The sequence below is a fragment of the Larus michahellis genome, chromosome 15 (assembly GCF_964199755.1).
Source record: "Larus michahellis chromosome 15, bLarMic1.1, whole genome shotgun sequence".
NCBI classification, from domain to species: domain Eukaryota; kingdom Metazoa; phylum Chordata; class Aves; order Charadriiformes; family Laridae; genus Larus; species Larus michahellis.
In genome coordinates this window covers 9,196,090-9,212,486 of record NC_133910.1, presented here as the reverse complement: position 1 = coordinate 9,212,486, position 16,397 = coordinate 9,196,090, and the positions used below count along the sequence as shown (strand labels likewise).

The window sequence follows — 16,397 nt, the reverse complement described above, 5'->3', positions numbered from 1 at the left end:
CCCTTTACAGAAAGGTATATGCTGTTGTAGTTAATGTTCACAACTGGCTTTCTGAATAAGAAAGTGGATAAAGACTTCCTGCCTTGAAGACTGTTTTTAAATTGTCGTGCTTCTGTCAATACATATAGTATTGGATTCTCCAATCAAATCTTCGTCCTTTTTTTTTTCTCTCATTATAAAGCCCATGACCTTATCATAGCTGAGCTGTAAGGATAGCTGCAGACACGTTCCTGTAATAATTACTTAAGTGCTAAATTAAACATGATTAGAATCTCAGTGTTTATTTTTCTGTTTGACTAATCATTTCTAGAACTCTTCAAATATACAAGAACCATTTGTGTGTACAGTATAAATATGCTAAGGATCTGGCTTTATTTGTTATCTTTCATTGTACTTCTTTTTTCTACCTTTGCTTCAGACTTTATAAATATATTTGAATTGTGGCTACATGGAACACAAGCAGCTAATTGTTTGATTTGTCTAACAACAGAGTCCAAATGCGTAGGTCTGAATTTTTGTATTTGCTTTCAGTTGTCACAATGCAAGGTTAACTCCTGTTGTTTTTCATGGTCTTTTCAGATGATCCCAGCCCAAGGCTCAGTGCGCAGGCGCAAGCTGCGGAGGACATTCTGGACAAATACAGGAATGCAATTAAGCGAACCAGTCCTAGTGAAGGAGCCATAGTAAACTATGACGGTGCAGGTAAGAACCTGGCTTTTGTAATCATCACCAACATATTTTCTCCTCCTTAAAGATAAAAACACTTCAGTATTCTAGACAAATGTTAGTACTAGCAGCTGAACAATGTCAGCTCTAAACCAGGAACACTTTGTCACATAATCTGGGAGACAGTCCCCCAGAGACTGGGAGTATCCCGGTCATCAGTATCGCCAAGGACAGCTCTTTCATATAGCCATTGAGGTGGTTGTTTGTTAATAGCCCATCTCTTACAGTTTTTTGTTTTGTTTTTTAATGGATACTGAAGAAGTATATTGCCTCCCAAAACTGATGCAATTTCTTCTTAGTGATTTGTAGAGTGTATTTTTTTAATATACTTTTTTCACTTATTCAGAACAAGTTGGTTTATTTGCTGTCTCTGTTCCCCCCAAACCTTAGAATAACAAGAAGAAAATAGAGAATATTAGTCTGACTCCTTCTGACTCCTCTCTGTGTAATGCTTTTTTTTCATTTCCGTAGAGGCTATGGGGGATGGTGAGAGTATGCACGACTCTCCACGTGATGAGGCTTTGCAAAACATGTCTGCAGATGATCTCCCAGACTCTGCAAGTCAAGTAGCACAGCCACAAAGTTCTGCTTTCTCCTATAGGTAAATACGTTTGCAGGTTTCATCTTATCCACAAAGTAGAATTCAAAGCTGAAGCCATGTGATTGGTTCCCACAAAAATCTTAATATGGATCAATTGTAAACTTTTACATGCTTTTATTTTTAAGCATCTCAAACTGTCCTATTTCCACCGATGAAGGGGGGGATATTGTAACCTGAGAGGACAGAGCAGTTCAATGTTTAGGAAAATTCACTTGAAACTGATCTAGGTGCTCTGTCAAAAGAACAGATATTCTAAAGTCTTGACAACACTGGTGAATTAAAATTATGTTAAGTAATTTTTAGGCAGTATTTATAAAAAAAAAAAAAAAAGTGAAGACTGCTTATTGAACAAGCAGGCCTTGCAGCACCTTTGTTAAGAAATTATTTTTCTTCCTTAAGGGATGCAAAGAAGAAATTGAGATTGGCTCTTTGTTCAGCAGATTCTGTGGCCTTCCCCATGTTGACACATTCAACAAGGAATGGCCTACCAGATCACACAGACCCGGAAGGTAAACATTCTTTATACATACAGATATTTTGTATTGTATGTATCACTTCTTTTTGCCTATTTCATGGCACTTGTACTGCCCCATTTGTGGTAACTTCTGTTTGGCGTAGATATAGAAGGCATAGACCGCCTTTTGTCCCCCAAAATATTTTCTTTCCCACTCCATAAACAAGCCTGCCAACTAAACCTAGTCTAATTTTTCTGTAATGAAGTGTCTCAGATAAAGTGCAGGCAGAGCCTGAAGCTGTAGAGTAGACTTCTGAAATACACATACTGTTGGGAATTGTGCTACAGTACTAACAGAGTAACTTGAATAATTTACTGAGTCTTTACATTGACTTAATATATATGTCTTGTGTTTACATCTCTCCATTTATTCTAGGCTTATTTGCAGACAGGTGAATTTGTCACCGAATCTGGTCCTCTTCATGTTTCAGAATGGTTCTAAATACTAAATAAGATAGTGATATGAAAACTTAGCCCTTGATATCTGGAAAATTCAAAAAGACTCACTAAATTGTTCTTAAAAGAACATTTATTGCCTAATGTACAGAAGTTTGGTTTTAAACTGTTTCATGTTTCCCGTATTCAAAAACAGTTTTATTTTCATCATGTCTACATTTCTTTTCCTTAATAGTTTTCCTTTGTTCTTTATTAGATAATGAAATTGTGTGCTTCTTGAAAGTTCAGCTAGCTGAAGCTATTAACCTCCAAGACAAGAACTTGATGGCCCAGCTGCAAGAGACAATGCGGTGTGTAAGCCGCTTTGATAACAGGACCTGTCGAAAGCTGCTGGCATCTATTGCAGAGGACTATAGGTAGTTTGTTCAGTATCTTATTATTAATGGCTTTCCAAATGCATATATTTATTCACTAGCAGATTGGGGAGAACCCTTTTGATTTAAATTGTACTTTACCAGATCAGGTTATTACATCTCTGCTTTCCCACAAAATGATGGAATTGTCTCACCTATCTGTGAATGGCTCAAAAAAGCTTGGACCTCAAGTCAGTCCAGATGGTACTAAACTCAGCTTAATCAATTTGTGGCTAATGTTCAGCTCTAACACACAAGAGACACTGTTTGGAATTTGCCTTAGTCTTGCATTCTGGAGTGCTGCAAGGGCAGTGAATTCAGTCTGAGAAATCTGTATAAGACGGAATTTCCTATTTCAGGTGTTACCTTTGTTTTAAAAACAACAGGTTGAAGATTCCTCTTGCACTACAACTTAACAGTTTATAAAGCTATTAGCCTCTATGTTTATTATGAATCTAACATAAAGCATAACGTAGAGCACACTTTGTTTTAGGAAAAGAGCTCCATATATTGCTTATTTAACTCGATGTCGCCAAGGCCTACAAACGACACAAGCGCACTTGGAAAGGCTGCTGCAAAGAGTTCTGCGAGATAAAGAAGTGGCCAACAGATACTTCACGACAGTATGTGTGAGGTTACTGCTAGAGAGCAAAGAAAAGAAAATAAGGGAGTTTATTCAAGGTAAGATTAATGCAGGCTGTGCAATGTTTATATTCCTTTACTCCATATTTAGATGCTGGCTTGGGTTAACGTTTTAAAATACAACTTCTGATCTGAGGAATGGGTTCCTAAAACCGTTTTCATTCCAGCTGGTGAATTAATGGCTCAGATAGACAGATTACTGTGACTTAACAGTATGTTGTGGCAGCTAAGCCATGGTAACAGTTTGCATTTTTCATAGGCTAAGAGAATGAAGGTAATTTGACCTCACTTGGCCTAAAAAGTTATGCTAAATCATATTATCTAGCATCTGTCCAGTGGAAGAACCATGAATACTATTAATTATTGTACATCTATTGATAAATGATAAATTAAGTTGCAGCATTCAGTCCTCAGTACAGAATCTGTGGTTGTATCTTGGAAGATATGGGGAATAGTAATAGTATGAATCAAATGAATCAAAGATTCAAAAATATCATAGTATAAGGGGTATCAGCACCAGGAAGACAACTCTCTCAAAACAGAATCACTTAAAACAAACTATTTCTATGTTCTCTATGCACACACCTGACTTAATGAAGTACATAAGAAATTTGGACTCAGTTCCTGCTCCTGGAGCATATAGTGCTGTGTGTTAAATGTGCCTGAATAGGCTGGAATTAATATGAGAACTTACATCTACTGGGATTAAAGTTCTGGTAATAAGATTCAGTGACCCAGGAAGGAGTTAAAGCTCTTTCATTGGACAGAAAGGAGACAGCTATTTCTGGATAATCTAAAAGAGAAATTGGCAACAGTGGTGTTTCGGCTGCTGGCAGATGTGAGTGGCAGTTGTCTTCTGGTGCAGAGTGCTATAAATATGAAGCCGATGAATGGCCAGTGATTTGGTCATGCTGCATTAACTTGGCTGCATCACTCATTCTGTATTTTGTAGATAAATATGAATGTTGCAACTATGCATACTTAATCAAGGTAGGAGTAGGAAATGGTACACATGGATTTTCTTCATATTTTCCCTTGCCCCCTGCTTTTCAGTGTCTAATAACTTTGTGTGCACTGGTTCCTACCAGTGTTCTAGTGATTGTTATGGGTGTTATCTCTGTGGGTGGCTGGAAAGAAGGCATAAGAACTGGTACTGCAGCGGAAGTGATTAACAGAGTATCAAGTAGAGTATTTTAGCCATATGCTTTGCTAAATGTGTTCTTTATGCTTTTCCTTTAATTCTCCGTTTATTTCAAGTGTTCCTGCTTGTATTTCCTTTACCGGGACGTGGGCAAAACAGAGCCTCAGTGCTGCCTGGCCAGGAGTCTGAAGTATATTCTGCATTCTTCTTTCCAGAAAAAACTATCAGAAATGATATTTTTTACTTAACAGAATGTTCTCTCTCTTTTTACTTTTTATCAGATTTCCAGAAACTCACAGCAGCAGATGATAAAACAGCTCAAGTTGAGGATTTTCTTCAGTTTTTATATGGGGCTATGGCTCAGGATGCCATATGGCAGAATGCCAGTGAAGAACAGCTTCAGGATGCACAATTAGCTATAGAACGCAGCGTGATGAATCGTATTTTCAAACTCGCATTCTACCCTAATCAGGATGGAGATATTTTGCGTGACCAGTAAGTTAATGTAATTTGAAGTACCTGGTTTCTCTTTTGCAGTTGGTGCAGATGGAAGCTGTGCAGTCTTCCTCTGTCAGACTTAAGTCAACCATGCCATACAAACTCATGTTTTCTTTCAGAACCTTTTGTAAAAGAACAAGGAAGTGCTTTAGCATCGTGTGCAAAAGTTTGCGTTTGCATCAAACTCCTAGAACAGAATTGTAAAAGTAATGACTTGGGATACAGACTTCCAGATCTACAAGTGTGTATGCTGAGAGAATGATCAAAATCTGCTTCAGGACTCATTACTTCCATTTTTCCATGCATTTGGGGTCTTTGGTTTTTGTGTTTTAGAACATATGCTGTTTGAATGCCCTACTGGCTGTGTGGTTGTACTCAATTGTATGGCAAAATCCTCTGCGTCTCTTACCGACCTAGTGTCCGTCAGCTGCAGGGCTATCATGACTATATGCATTCCTGAAGATCTCTCTTGTAGTACCAAACGTAAAGCTGGTGGGAAACCCCAGGGCGCTACTGGCTGGCTGCTGCTTCCTTTTCACTCTTGTTTTTTGGGTTTGTTTTCAGGGTCCTTCATGAGCACATACAGAGGTTATCTAAAGTAGTGACTGCAAACCACAAAGCGCTTCAGATACCTGAGGTAACAACTTCTCCTTTCCTTCACTTCCACATGTGTGTCGGGGCGCTTGGGTTTGATTGTGTTTGGGGTGGGGAGAGGGTTGTTTTGTTTTGCACTTGGAAGCATTGCTTTTCTATCTGTGACAGCTGAAATACCCTGCAGGAAAATCATGCTGTACCCAAGCTTTGGTGTCTTCCACTGACTGATCCTTCCAAATACATCTTTTTTCTGCTTTGACACCTCTGTCCGGATAGTAAGATTTAAGAGCTAATACTACACTGCACTGAGATGCAGTAACTTCCTGATAATTTGCTTCAAAAGTTAAGATTTGAATCCTTTTTGCTTCTAATGGGATTTGTATGTCATGGCTGTGGTTTACAGCTATCATCTTTCAGAACTAGCCAGAATTAATGGAACCTTTACAGGTCTGTGAATTTGCCCAGTGCTTTCACTTTTCTCATGGTTAACTGGAAAACTAAAAGCAGGTTGGTAAGCTTAAGAAGTCTGTCAGAGGCTGGATGTTTGCAGCTTTTCTAGTTCTCAGCTTATTTGAACTTATTACTCGAAGCGGTCAGAGTTCATAAAGCTGCTGATACGGAAGACAGAGACCTACAGCTCTGCCTTCACTTGAAACAGTGTGCTGGAGAAGTCAGGAAGAAGCACGGGCTAATTATATTAGTTGCACACAGAGTGCTGGCTCCTTGTAGTTTTTTATTATAACACAGCAGGAAGCCACCTTCGTTGTGAGTGTAATGTAACCGTCTTGACTTAAAGCTTCCCATTTCTCCAGGATCTTGCTCCTGCCTGCAAGTCTCTGGTACTTTAGATCCTCTGTGGTGCACAGTAGTAGCTTGGACAAACAAGAACTGGCAGCATTGTGGGTTTTTTTTCCTAGGTATATCTCCGGGAGGCACCATGGCCATCTGCACAGTCTGAAATCCGCACAATAAGCGCTTATAAAACCCCTCGAGACAAAGTACAGTGTATCCTGCGAATGTGTTCAACCATCATGAACCTGCTTAGTTTGGCAAATGAAGATTCAGTACCCGGGGCAGATGATTTTGTTCCTGTTCTGGTCTTTGTCCTTATAAAGGTGAGTTCTTTTGCAAAGATCACATACCCCAGCTAATTTTTGTAATAAACAAACACATTTTAGGAAGAAAAATAATGCATTTGGGTAACTGGGTGCACGCGAAACTCAAAACCAGATCTAATTCAGCAGGCTTCAATAGAAACATCAGAAATGGGGTCACAATTACGGTTTTTGAATCCAAACAAACTTCGCATTTGGAACCAAGGAAATAGGGGTGCAAGTGTTGTGTGTGTGGAGTGGGGTCTTTTTGAGGTGTGTCCACCAGCATCTGTCATCTGTGCCTGCTTAGTGATGTCCTCTTTCAGGACCAAGATCTACACGAGGACTGACTTGCATTGTGTTGCTGCCCTTTCTTGACATATGAGTGTCTGGAGAATGGTCTGTCATGTATAAGACGCTAAAACAATGGGATTTTCTACATGTTGAAGTCCTTGATGACTTTTACAGATTCTGCCAGTGTTACCCCTCTTTCTGTTGGCCTGATAGTCATTTTTCCTTGCTGGAAAAATGCTCCTTTCATCAAATCTGATGCCTTCGGCATGCGTGAAATGGGGGTGGTCTGGATAGAGTCCCTACCCTACAGAAGGTTACATAGTCATGTATAAGGGATGTGAGAGGATCACTGCACGAATAGAATGGTATTTCTGCTCTGTATCTTGTAATGTTTTCTCTTTAGCTTTGCAAACAAGCTGTGAGTATCTCTTTCTTCTTTAACCCTCAGGCAAATCCACCTTGCTTGCTGTCCACTGTTCAGTACATTAGTAGTTTCTATGCCAACTGTTTATCTGGAGAAGAATCGTACTGGTGGATGCAGTTCACAGCAGCAGTTGAATTCATTAAAACTATTGATGATCGCAAGTAACTCGAACAGCACACGTATGGGCAGACTGTTAGCAGAAGAAGAGTATATAAGAATGTACAACAGCTGCAAAAGCTGAAGAAGAGACTTTCCTTGTATAATACTGTACAGAATTGAGGCGTTTTAAAACACACCTTTACTAATCAAATTAATTTAACAGATTTTCCTCTTCTTTTGGTTGCGTTTTTCTCCCCTATAGATACTGGCACTGCAAAAGGGACCACAGTTTTCAGGTATTTTGGAATTTCAAAACACGCAGAAAATTCTTCATGCTTTTTGCACCACCCCTCTTCCTGAATTCTTACTCACGTGAATAATTCACTTCATTTAATTTCTAATAGAAAACTGAAACAAGAAGAATCAGGGCAACCACTTATATACTTTCTAGCTTAATACACCTTTTATTAATAAAACACCAGCCACACCGAAAGTTTGTAGTAGCTGACATTAGTTATCAATTATATTTCACCTAAATTTAAAATCTGGGAGGACAGTGTAAATATTATATAACTATATTTAATGCATTGCAATTATCTTTGGACTCATTATCCTTTGAATAAACAAGCAAAAGCCTCTCTGACCTCTAACAGGTTGTGACATACTGTGTTTTGGTAATGAAAGGACGTCCTCGAAAGGCTAAGATTAAAAAGGGCAAACTGAACTATTTATTAAAATGTAATTAAGATTACTGAAATTTCTAAAACTGGAATTTATAATAGACAGGGCTTATTAGTTAGCTAAACACTTTTTGGCTAGGGCATTATAGGGTGTTATAAAGGTTTGGGTATATAGAGGAGAGGGACTGTAAGTTACAATAGATAAGTCTAATATAAAAAAGGAGAAATAAAATACCTTACTGTAATATTTTTTCTGAAATATTGTGTATACTGTACAAACCCCAAACAGAGATCCTTAACAGAACCTTGGACTGTAATATATATTTTGATTAGTGACATTAAATACATATGCCAGGGGTTTCAGTGAATGTTTTTACTAAATGTTCTTCGTGTTGTCTGCTATGCAGCAGTGCAAGTTTTACTGTTCATATAAAATGTTTTAAAATATAACACTGTTCTTTATGAAACATATCATGACATCAGTTCAGGGTGTTTTATAGATTTCTCACCCCACCTTCCCCTTAAACTGACAATTATCAATTTAAAGAAGTTTTTATGCGCAACACCACATGGATTTTTCATGAGTGAAATGGTCTGAGCGATGGCCAGTGGTTGCTATCTGTATAGAAGCACTTGCTGTTCTTTTTTACCTAGAATTACAGTGAAAAAGAACAGCGAGCGTTTAACTTTTTCATGTCAGTATTATTTCTTGCTCTTCCCAGAGTATTCTTTGCACTTCTGACAGAGGGATGTGTTAGGATTTGGTGTCTGTGAGTAGTAAAGAAAACGAAGTCTTTCTCATGTTCTTTTCAAAATATGATTGATTTTTTTTGTGTGCGTGCATTTTGATAATTAAAACCTGTAAGCAACGAGTACTTGGGAAAATCATTTGGCTAATGGAAATTAGAGCAATCGATGTGAAGTATCAAGTGCTTGATTTGGCTGTGCTACTTTTCAAGGCATAATTAAAGAAACTTACTTTCTAGGACTCTAATATGTAATTCAGTATAGCGTTTTTGCCAAACTAATCACAGGTGAGAGGGTGGGACGGTAACTTTTTTCTTGTATTTATAGTCTTTCTCCTCTATTAGAGACTTGATTGTGTGGAGGAGCAATACTCAGTAGAAACAAAATCCTTCTGATCTGCCTTACTGTGGTAACTCAGTCGGTGTAACATTGCAATATTCTAGTTATTTAGCCTTGATGGGGTTTGGTGCTGAACACGTAACTTAATATTGCAAGCACAGCCCTGACCAATAACACTCAGCAGCGAAGCACAAATATGCCCTTGAAGATATGGCCAGATCATATCTAAAAGCAATATAAATTTATTTATATTGAAGTGTCCTGTAATACTTAATTATTACTTGAATATCTGAGATGTTCAGACTGATCTATGAACATTCTTTTCGTCCTGCAGTTTAGGTTTTAGTCGAGGAGAGTATTTGTACAACCCTTAAAGAAGGCACAAAGCCACTAAAGTTGGTGATTACCCTGCGCGTTGCTTCTGTTTGCAGATTGGCGAGCGGGATTTGATCAGCACCGTCAGGTCTTTCAGCTTTGCTCTCCTTCGTGGAAGGGGCAGGAGCCGTTCCCTTCACAATTTATATCATTCTGTTTTCCTGCGTAGAAAAATACTTCAAGGAACTGGAGTCTTTTTTTCTGTAATTGTTATTTTGTTATTTTAAACCCAGTAAGTGTTTCAATGAGCCCCAGGTGAGCCGAGAGCCTTCATAGCAAGGTGGTCCTTTGCTTCTTTTTTCCAACCTACTCTGAAAGTCCTTTATATAGTCTTGATAGGTGTAGCTAGAGAATTAGACTTTCCAAAGAATTAAAAACCTCCATGTAATGTCCTCTTACTGTTTTCCCCTGGTGTCCCGTAACGTTTTGTTTTAAACTGGTAAATTACATGTATAGGAAGTGATGTCGTTAGGTTTTGGTGTGCAATAGTAAAGGTGGAAGGACAGTGCATAAAGGACCAAAAGTAACAGAACTGTTGCCAAAAGGTGCCAGCCAACCATGTACCTGTTGCTGTAAACTTGGTGCTTTCTGTTAATTAAATTACTTCAACCACTGAAGGATGAACGGAAGGTTTTGGGGGAAGGGGGGGGGAGAGGGCGCTGGTAGCAGGCTGCAGTCAGGGGCTGGGGCGGGCGCTGGGCGGTGGCTGGCTGGAGCAAGCGCCGAGTGCCCCTGCGTGCCCGCCGGCGCGGCTGTGCCCAGCGTGGCTGTGCCCAGCGTGGCTGTGCCCGGCGGTCTCACAGAGGCGGGGTGTTCCGGTTTTGGGTCGAGGAGTGAAAGGGAAGGGCTGGTTTTTCATCCCTAGGAGATGCCTTTTTGCTCCTAACCCTAAATGAGATTTCTCTTTAAAGCTTTTTTTTTTTTTTTTTAATCCTCTTTAAAGAGAATTGGAACACATATGGCCTGTTAAGTATTTGAGTTTAAAAGTTTTTGTTTTGAAGACCTTATACTACCAAATGCTGAATGTAACTGCCATAAATTTCAGGAAAAAAAGCCACGAACATGATCCTGTTTCCTGTAGGTGAGTTTTTGGTGAGCACAGTGTTGGTTCGTATTGCTTGAAACCGTTCGTGTTCTGTTAAGCCAAATTCTCGCAGAAGTTTGAGATCTCACTGCCATGCTAATGCTGAGTGGGGTGTGGAGGCGGGGTTAGGGCCAAGAGGAGCAGCGGGAGGAGGCAACCCCTTCAGCGGCAAAGCTTCGGGCAAGGGGAGCGTGTGTTTGGCACGAGTGTCACTTGTGTGGCCGTGCTGCGGTGCAGCCTGCGGCTGGCAGCGTGACGGGAGAGCTGGAGCAGCAGGAGAGCAGTGGACAAGGAGGGGGAAGGATACTCTTACTTGGGTAACAGCTGGTGCCCTGGTTGAGCCTGTACTACTTGAGAATTAATCTCTGCTGAGTTAGTAGTGTGTGTTCTGTACCTTTTAATTGTGCTTTACCTCTATTTAAAAGCTTTGTACTGCCTCTCCTCTTTGAAACTGGTAAAGCCTTTATAAATCTAAATTAATGAGCTTGCACAATCTTGTATACAGGAAACCCATCTTGTCTCTAACGTGATTATTAATGTATTATTCTGTAAAAACTGATTAAAAGGAGAGCAGTTTAACCGCCTGGGTTTCGTGTTTCCGCCTTGTTCCCGTGCGATCAGCAGTTGTGCTGGAGATGGCATTGCGAGCGTGAACAACTTACCACTAACTCCGCGTGGTTTCCCTCCCGTCGTGTGTCCTCGGACCTTTTTCCACGCGCGCACCGACAGCTCGCGGGGGGTGACAGTGGCAAAAAAGAAGCAAGATCCAGTTAAGGGGAGAGGCTGCGCCGCTGAGTTGGCTGCTTAACGCAGAGCTTTTCAGCTGTTTATTTTTGCAATCGCGCAGCTTGGCGCTTGTAGGAGCTTGAGAGAAGAGAACAGCTACCTGCTGTCACGGCGCCGTAAGGTTGCTCACCTGGGGACAGCCGCCCCGCCAGCCTCCCATCCTCGCTGCGTGCTGCTTGATGCCTTGGCTGGAGCGCTCGAGTCCGAAAGTACTTTGGTTCAGTCATTTTATTAAGAAAGGTTCACACCAGCTACACGACAGCAGGATCTCGGTGGCTGCCGCGCATCCGCCCCGGTCCCGCCGCTTCGCCCATCCGCCCCGAACGGGGCGGATGGGCGAAGCGGCGGGACCGGGGCGGATGCGCGGCAGCGATGCGGTGCTGCCGTGATCTCGATCCCCGCAGTGTTATTGACCTTGATTCTCTCTCATTTGCATCCAGCATTTTTCATCCTCTGGAATATGGTGTTTGGGGACCTTTCCATCATTAAGTGGATTTACAGCAATTTCCTTATGTGTTTTCTCCAAGGGATTCTGTTATGAGAGGCACATTAAATCTCCATTAATACCTCATTATCCGACTGATAAGATTACCATGATAATGAGGCAGAAATTCTAATTGTTTCACTTCTTATTGTGCCTTTCATTAAATCATATACCTGGAAGTTGCTGGCGGAGAGGGGAGCTCCTCGGGAGGTGAATCTGTCCCCCTGCACCCCACTCCTATCCCCCTGTGCTCGAGGGATGTTGGGGGGTGCTGGCCTTTCCTCCTGCGCCTCCTGCCATGGCCTCCTCTGTGGCCATGCTGCCAGGGGCCCCGGGGCCTTTGCTAACCTGTGCCGGGGAGCATGTTTTTTTGGGGAGAGCATGTTTTGCGTGGCCCCTTGCCGTGGTTTTACACAGCCGCTGGCTCCTGAGGGCATTTAAGCGCAGGGGTGTGCAGCCTCCTTCGGAGCTGTTACAGCCCATCAGGTCAATGATCCATGAACTAAAAAGTCTCTAAGCAGGAGCAATTATTGTCTATCATGTGTCAAAGGCACCCGTATTGACCCCGATAGATGGAGCCATTATGGCCTGTTGAGTCAACGATCCATGAACGGGGAGTCCCTGGGAGCAGAGGTCTCGACATGCCACGCAGCACCAACACCTCCCTCCTGTCCCTCGCCCAGGGGCTGGAGTGATGTGTGGGGTGCTGGGGCAGGGTTGGGTGTGGGGTGTGGAGGCAGCTTCTTGCCCTCATCACCCCGTGGGAGCCGCGGGCAGCCTGGAGCCAGCGCACCGCAGTTCCCCAGGGGATGGTCCGTGTCCACACGGGCCCCCCGGCGCCTGCTCCCCCAGCATGACCTGGGCTCTGGCTCCGGGAGGGGAGACACCTCTGTGGGGCCATGTTGGTCGCACACTGCTGGTGAGAAGAGCCCCTGCTTGTCCTGGCCGAGAGCGCACAGCCGACCTCACCGGGAAATGCCATGGGGGCTCCGCTTGGCACCAGGTACGGTGGGGCTGAGCCATCCCTGTGAGCAGCTCAGTTCCTCAGGCTCAGCTTATGGCCGGGTAGCAGAGCCCACACTGGATGGCACCTCTCGCCCCACCAGGCCGAGGACCATGGTCCCCCTGCTTTCGGCACAGCGGTGGCATTGGGCGCGGAGCCGGGGCACAGGCAGCGCTGTGCTGCCCTGAGGGGAGATGGAGCCAGGGCCCAGGATCTGCAGCAGAGAATAGCGTTATCCTGCACAAGTGGACTTCGTTAGGCTCCTCCCGCGCTAACGAGGCAATGTCTCCATAGTAACTGGCACATTTGGAGGGCAGGAGGCGCAGGGGGACAGGAGACAAAGCCTGAGCAGGAGCCGCAGGCAGGCCAGGCAGCAGAGCCCACGGTGACCCCCTGGCACGCGGTGCTGCTCGGCCAGAGCACGGTGATGCCTCCTCAGCCCCGCGGTGCCTGCGCTGGACCCACTCTGCTGCTCTGCGAGGAGCCGGGTACGGCCTGCCATGGCGGTGACCCCAGCACTCTCCCGGCCGGGGGTGGCAGTGGGTCTGGGCTGCGCGGTTTGGCGGTGCGGCAGCAGCTGGGCCGGGCAGGTGCGTGGCGGGCAATGGGTGCCCTGCCCTGCCCTGCCCATCGCTGCCCACCACTGCCAGCCCTGCCGGCAGCACGGCCACTTAACCACATCGCCAGCAGAGTCATTGGGCTGGGGTTAATCAACATTCATTCATGTTTCCAAGTGTAAATTGAGCATTTGTTTAATTATGTGTAAGTAGCAATACATTCTGGCCATTATCTAAATCACTATTTTATTTCCTGGATGTGGTTTCATAATGCTGGGTTTGTGCTCCAGCCTCTGCATCATTAACAGAGAAGAGTTAATGAATATAAAAGCGTAAAGGCTAATTACACTTTAATTTACAATCATGGTCTCATTTTGGGACCACATGAAATCTGTTTTGAAAACAATTAAAAAAAAAAAAAAGCCCAGTGAAGGTCTGGTGAGTAGAAGGGTTTTGGCAGGAAGTGCATGGTGCCGGCAGCCGCCAGGCCGGTTGCAGCGCGGCCGCTCGCTGCTGGCGGGACTGGGGCCACCCGCAGCTCCCGGGAGGCCGGCGGGTCCCTTGCTGTCCCTGCGGCCACGGCCCCGTGGGGTGACGGGGCTGGCAGCGGGACCTTGGCGGGGCCGGCGCTGCCGCGGTGATGGTGCTGAGGGATGTAAATTGGAGCCCGAGCAGAGAGCACAGTTCACCTGAAGGAGACAAAGATTTATTGGGCTGCAGATGTTGAAAGCAAAATTCAGCAAGACTGCTGACTCGAGCACTTTGCGATATTTACAATTACTGGGGATCTAATAGCGTGCTTTCCAGCGAGCGGGACTGGGCGGGAGCAGGTAGCGGTGCCTGGTCATTACAGGGGGACGCTGTCTGAAATCGAAGCTCACGACAGGAGAGGTGACAGCGAGCAGTTTAAGAGGAAGGAGGGATTTCGGTGCTGAGGTGTCGGCTGGGCGCTGCCGGCGCGGTGGGGGAGCAGGGCCCAGGGGTGCAGGGCTGGAGCACGTGGCTCGTGTACTGGTGTGCATGTGTGTGCACACGCCTGTGTGCTCCTGGGCTTGCGATGGGCAAAGCTCTGTTTGTATTTCCTTTATTGTTCTGATTCCCTCAAAAATGAAATAAAAGCCGAGTGCTGACTGCAGGAGGGAGCGGTGGCCTCGGAGCGAGAGGCTCATTCTCTCCGCTGGGCTGGCTGCCTGCAGCCGGCAGAGGAAATAAATCTCCCTGAGAAAACCACTTTGCTCACACAATTTCAATCCAGCAGGGCATAGTGGCATCACTCACTTCTTGTTTTATTTAGCTGATAATCTTTTATTGGGCCAGTCGGGCCCCGTGGAAGCGCAATGCCTTTACCGGGCTGCCATGGGCGCTGGCAGCCGGGAGCTCGCCGAGCCGCAGCGGCTCCCGTGGGCAGCCGGGAGGGCAGCAATGCCGGGTGGTGACTCCTCTGCTGGGGGCTCAGCTCAGGCAGCGCTGCTGCCGTGCTGGGATGTGTCCCCTGGGCAGGTGGATCCCCCAAACTGCCGCCCTGCAGAAGCACCGAAGGGCCCCGCAGTTTTGCTCCCACACCCATGGTGGAGGACAGGATGTGTCCTTCTGCTGGCCAGGTGTCTCTGAAGGTGGCTCAGGGCCATCTGCTCAGCGGGATTTAGAGGACTCAGCACTTGTGGTGGCCCCAGGAACTCCGCAAATGCCTTTCCTGGTGATGGATGTGCTGAGCCTGGGACGGGGGAGGCTCCTCCAGCAGCGTGCACTGTCACTGGGCGCTGCTCACCCTCGCCAGGGCCATGGGCACCAGGGCTCTGCCATCCCCTCAAATCCCTGTGGAGTCCACGCGTCCAGTGGTGCAAGCACATCCCCGCTCTGCTGCAGGCACCTGGGAGCATCTCACCTTTCTGCCCCCTTCCCGTGCTAATGCAAGCGCGGTGCCACAGCCGAAACCTTGCGTGTCCCTCAGACAGGTTTGTCATCCGGCTTGTCACTGAGCAGCAAGGCCGTGTCACTAATGAACACATCCAGCAGGCTGAGTGCCTGCAGTCGCTAATTGAAAGCATTCACAATTGGGAATTAATGTGGGTTAGGCACACTCCCTGCACTAATAGAGATTTGCCTTTCAAAAATCCACGTCTGCTAAAGGCAGCAGAGGAAAAGCAGCCACGGTGTCCTGCCCTGTGCCGGGGGGTGGTCGGCGGCACCAGGGCCACACGGGTCCCTGCAGCACCGCTGCCCCCCCAGCCATCGCTCTGTCCCTGGAGCTGCATCCCGAGTTTAGGGTGACTGAGTCCTCGTGGCTCCTCGGGCAGCAGCAGCCCGGATGGCTCGGGGCGTGTCGGTGTGGCACACGAGGCCTTGCACCGGCGTGTGCTGTCCTCTCCATCTCCCCGAAAGCTCACTTATGTCCTGTTTGTGCGTATTCAGATGATGTGCAGAAACAGTGCGTGAGAGCGGCCCCGAGTGACGTCCGGCTGTGCCGTGCCTGTCCCGTGAGTGCCGGTGTGGCTCAGGGTGCCATGAACACCCCCCCACGGCTCCAGCAGAAGTGTCTGCTGCTCTTCCCAGCGCAGGGCTGACGTGAAGGCTCGTGGCTTGTGCACAAGCCTTTGCAGCAGCACCAGTGATCTCACAGAGACTCAGTGGGGGCTGTGGGGAGGGTGGCTGAGCCCTGACCTCCCATCACCACCGTTGCATCCCCGTGGGACCACAGAGACCCGCTGTCTGCTGTGGCACAAGCAGCTGAGGTTTGGCTGAGGCCAACCCAGACGCGGCATTGTCGGGAGGCCGTTTGTGTGGGTCATCATCTCAGCCCCCGCATCCCCTCCCCGTCAGTTTTCCCACCTCCCCACTAATCCTTGTCATCCCAAATCTTATCAATCAGCACTGATTTCATATTTACTTCCAGATCGTGGATGAAA

At 45.7% G+C, this 16,397-nt stretch overlaps 1 protein-coding gene across 15 annotated transcripts in view; it reads left to right on the top strand.

Annotated features, from left to right (window-relative positions):
* The window catches only part of GAPVD1 (GTPase activating protein and VPS9 domains 1), a 29,755-nt gene extending 20,838 nt beyond the window's left edge, over positions 1-8,917 (top strand). For all 15 annotated transcript variants that reach the window (XM_074609071.1, XM_074609076.1, XM_074609069.1 and 12 more), the window contains 9 exons: positions 580-702; positions 1,198-1,327; positions 1,727-1,836; positions 2,494-2,653; positions 3,144-3,331; positions 4,715-4,928; positions 5,496-5,568; positions 6,443-6,640; positions 7,362-8,917. In XM_074609071.1, coding sequence (XP_074465172.1) covers positions 580-702; positions 1,198-1,327; positions 1,727-1,836; positions 2,494-2,653; positions 3,144-3,331; positions 4,715-4,928; positions 5,496-5,568; positions 6,443-6,640; positions 7,362-7,502 — 1,337 coding nt within the window. In that variant the 3' untranslated portion in view covers positions 7,503-8,917. The remainder of the gene's footprint in view (positions 1-579; positions 703-1,197; positions 1,328-1,726; positions 1,837-2,493; positions 2,654-3,143; positions 3,332-4,714; positions 4,929-5,495; positions 5,569-6,442; positions 6,641-7,361) is intronic.
* The last annotated feature ends 7,480 nt before the right edge of the window (positions 8,918-16,397 follow it).